Source organism: Monoraphidium neglectum, assembly GCF_000611645.1.
Source record: "Monoraphidium neglectum strain SAG 48.87 unplaced genomic scaffold scaffold03003, whole genome shotgun sequence".
NCBI lineage: Eukaryota > Viridiplantae > Chlorophyta > Chlorophyceae > Sphaeropleales > Selenastraceae > Monoraphidium > Monoraphidium neglectum.
In genome coordinates this window covers 1-3,548 of record NW_014010625.1, presented here as the reverse complement: position 1 = coordinate 3,548, position 3,548 = coordinate 1, and the positions used below count along the sequence as shown (strand labels likewise).

Here is a 3,548-nt window from a genome sequence, read left to right as displayed (position 1 = left end):
GGGCCGCGGCACCGCTACCTCCCCGCATCAACGCCCAGGCGGGTGCGCGCGCCCGCGCGGCCGGGCGCGCCCCTTTGCTCGGCGCCCGCGCGGTCGCACTCGTGCGGCCGCGCGGTCAAGCGGCGCGCCTGCAGGTCAAAGGCAAAGACGCGGCCCGAGGGCCCCACGAGCTCGCAGAGCGCGAGAGTGTCGTGGCCGTTGCCGCAGGTCGCGTCCACTGCCGTGTCTCCCTGCTCCAGCACCTTCCTTGGCGCAGCCGCGGTTCCGGGGGGTTGCGTGCGGGGTGGAAGGTAAAGGGGGGGGGGTGGAGGCGCGAGGCGTGTTGCACAAAGGGCGCCGACACCGCTTCCGTTTAAGCGCGGCTTTGCCAGGCTTTGCAGCACTGCTGGTAGAATGTCCGGCGTGAAAGCGGGCGGGTGCGGGACGGGCGCGCGAGGACGCCGCGCCTTGCGCCACGCCTCTGGCACGCCCGCACACCTGGCCCCATGCAAGCTGCGCCGCCGATGTGAGGCGCACGCTGCGGTCCTCCACCAAATCAATCAGTGGGGAGCGTTGCGGGGCGCTGGGTTGTTCGCGCTGCGTCTGGGGTTGCCCCTGCTGCGGTGCGTTTGAGGGGGTGCGGGGCGGCAACGAATGTGACACTCGTGCCCGGAGCTGACCAGCCGTTGTCCATGTGGTTGCGTGGCTGAACGACGTCACATGTCTGCATCAGGGCCATGCTGTGAATTGCAAGAACCCCTGAAGCATGCTTGCTGCGCTGACCTGCGCGTCGTTTGTCGCAGCGTCTGTGGAGAACGGGGCAGCCTGTTGGCGCAGGCGCTGGCTGTGCTGTGCGCGTGGTTGCGGCGGCGGCGGCCAATGGGTCGCTGCGCTCGATCGCATTGCATGCCTGCACAATTTCAAGGCTCCTGAGCTGCCTCCATACAGCTCTGCACACAGCTTGCGCGTCCCCTGCATAGTTAGACTGTACTTTGTCAAATTGCGATCTCGCGCGGCGTGGAGCTGACTTAATCACAGAATGTACGAAAAATCTATCAAGTGAAAATCGCAATTGAGCTGTCCCGAGTCAACAGTGCTCTGCCGTCGCTGCTTCGAGGCGCCTGAAGTGACAAGTGCCCTGCAAGACCAAGCAATGTGCGAAGACCGCGGCCGGGACGGCCGCTGCATCGCATGCACCCAGCCGCGTCAGCAGCAAGTCGTCAATCGGATTGTGGACCCCGTGCATGATGGGTTGTGAGAACCCATATGCAGTCGAGGCTTGGGGGGCGTGATGTCAATGCTTTGACTGAACCCTGGTCAGCACCTTCCCACCCAAAGCGGGCGGCGGCCAACTGAATTGCGAGCCGGCCACCCGCTCGTGACAATAAATACTTCCTCTGGCGGATGATACATGGCGCGCGCCGCAGGGCGCGATGCAACCCCGCATTCAACCCAGGCGTGCCTCTCTGAACCACCCCACACCCTTGAAACAATCCACTCAGTTCGCCCTCGCGGCCGCAGCGGCGCCGTCCCAGCTCAGGCAACCAAATCATTTTGCATTACGTCGATCCTGGTACCAGGAGGTGGGTGCCACCCAGTATGACTGGTGATAGGTGACCAGCTTCGTGGCCAACCAGCACGTGCGACCGAGGTAGCGCGCCGCATAGCACAGGCCTGCGTGCGGGCGGGGCGCAAGGGGGTATGCAGGTCCGTGGTCTGGACAAGCTGATGGCGACTGCATCAACGACTCGCTGCGGAAGGCGCCCGCCTTGGTGCCAAGTGGAGCTGTCTTCCTCCGTTGCTCGGTCAGTTTACGCCGAGTAGCGACCGACAAAGGGAAGCAGGACGCACGGCGGGCCGAGGCTGATGAGAGTGGGGGTTTGCGTGATCTGTCTGTTGCATCGCGGCGCATAGCAAGAAGGCACGTACGCGCGCGAACGCGCGCGCACCCTCGGACTCAACCCCGTCGTAGCCGTCGCCCTTCCAGGACGCCCCTATCAGGTAGTAGGGCGCGAACAGGGCGCCCTCTCGGTGCACGTCGGCGCGCACGAGGGTGGTGCAGCCGCCGACAGAGTCCAGCGGGACAAACGGCTCGGGGCTCCCCTCCAGGTCGTCTGGGAACTTTGACACGCCCGCCACGGGCCCTGCGCGGCGGCATGTATCGGCGCGAGGCGGGCCCGTCGGCGGGGCTTATGCGGGGCAGCGCGAGGCGGTTGTCGCGGAGCACGCAGCAGATCGGGGTAGCGCTTGTCGGACCATCCCTCGGCGCGGGCAAAGCGCGCGGTGTGCGGTGCGCGGTGCGTGGTGCGCGGTGCGCGGTGCGAGGTGCGCGGTGCGCGGTGCGCGGTGCGCGGTGGGCGGTGCGCGGTGCGCGGTGCGCGCACGTGCCTGGGACGAAGTTTTGGCCCTGTGCGGGGTCGTAGGGCTTGCGGGGCAGCTGCCATGCGTTCCGGTCGTAGATGTTTTCGTCCCACCTTGCAGGGGCGAGGTGGCACGCATTCCCAGAAGGGTGGGATTGGCAGAGGGTGGAGGCGCACGTAGGCTGCTGCTCTTTGCAATCGCGGCTGCGTGTGCAGCAAGTTTCGCATGGCGTGGGGGCCGACCGCTGCCCTCAGGCAAGGGCCCCTTGCCTGAGGGACTGCTGTACGGCGAGCTGCACAGGCGCATCCAGCATTCCCAGCTGTGCCGCCGCGGCGAGAATGACAGCAGCCACACAGCAGGCCAGATGTCTGGACGCACTGCCCCCCAGGTGACCACAGGCGAGCGGGCGCAGGGGCCGGCGGGCACGAGAACGGACGAGCTGGCGCAAGACTCTTCACGGGACAGCGGGCTCTTGCAGGGGCGCGGCCGCGGCCCCCCCCCGGCGCACCCCTTGGTGATGGTGGTCACGATGTCCTTGCCGCTGGCCACCAGTGTAGAGAGCGTGTGGTTCGGCATGAAGGTGATGTCAGCATCGACCCACAGGACCGCCTCTTCCAATTCCAGGGCGACAGACACCGCCAGGTTACGCAGCCGCGCAAGCACAGCCCGCCTGCGTCGCTGCTCGGAGGCTGGGGGCGGGCCGGGGCGGGCAGGTGGGTGCACCCTCGCGTGAGGAAGGCGGACGTCACTCTGTGTGCGCTCGTGTTGCTGCTTTCCCATTTGGATGGGCTTCAACCTCCCAGCAACATCTGGAGGACAGAGCTGATCAGCATCCCTCCTGCAGCCCTTGCTGTGCACCCATCATCTGCTGCAGCTCCAACTCGACAGGAGCAAGACTCGGCGGTGCGGACGTGCTGTCAGGCACGCGAGCCTTCCCTTGCACGAATCCCGGCACGCAGCTTGCATGTGATGATACGCACAGGCTCCGCTTGCTCACCAAAGTGCCGCTTCTTCGGGTCGATGCCCGCGTCCATGGCCCGGTTAATGACCACCAGGCGCGCCATGCCCCTGTCCCGCACCAGCTGCTCTGCCGCGCGGATCGCCGCCGGGTAGAACGTCTCGTTGGACACCAGCAGCCCCAGGGAGGTGCGGCAGGCTGGGTAGTCCTGCGAGCGGGGAGGCGGGGAGGCGGGGAGGCGGGGATGCAT

General features: G+C 66.7%; 1 protein-coding gene across 1 annotated transcript; it reads right to left on the bottom strand.

The window, feature by feature from the left end:
• Positions 1–1,528: 1,528 nt before the first annotated feature.
• On the bottom strand, positions 1,529–3,548 carry MNEG_11989 (hypothetical protein; the record flags this gene model as incomplete). The annotated part of the gene is made up of 5 exons (XM_014039537.1): positions 1,529–1,653; positions 1,929–2,123; positions 2,364–2,386; positions 2,849–3,029; positions 3,338–3,548. The coding sequence occupies 5 exons, from the start codon at positions 3,546–3,548 to the stop codon at positions 1,529–1,531; spliced, it is 735 nt and encodes a 244-aa protein (XP_013894991.1).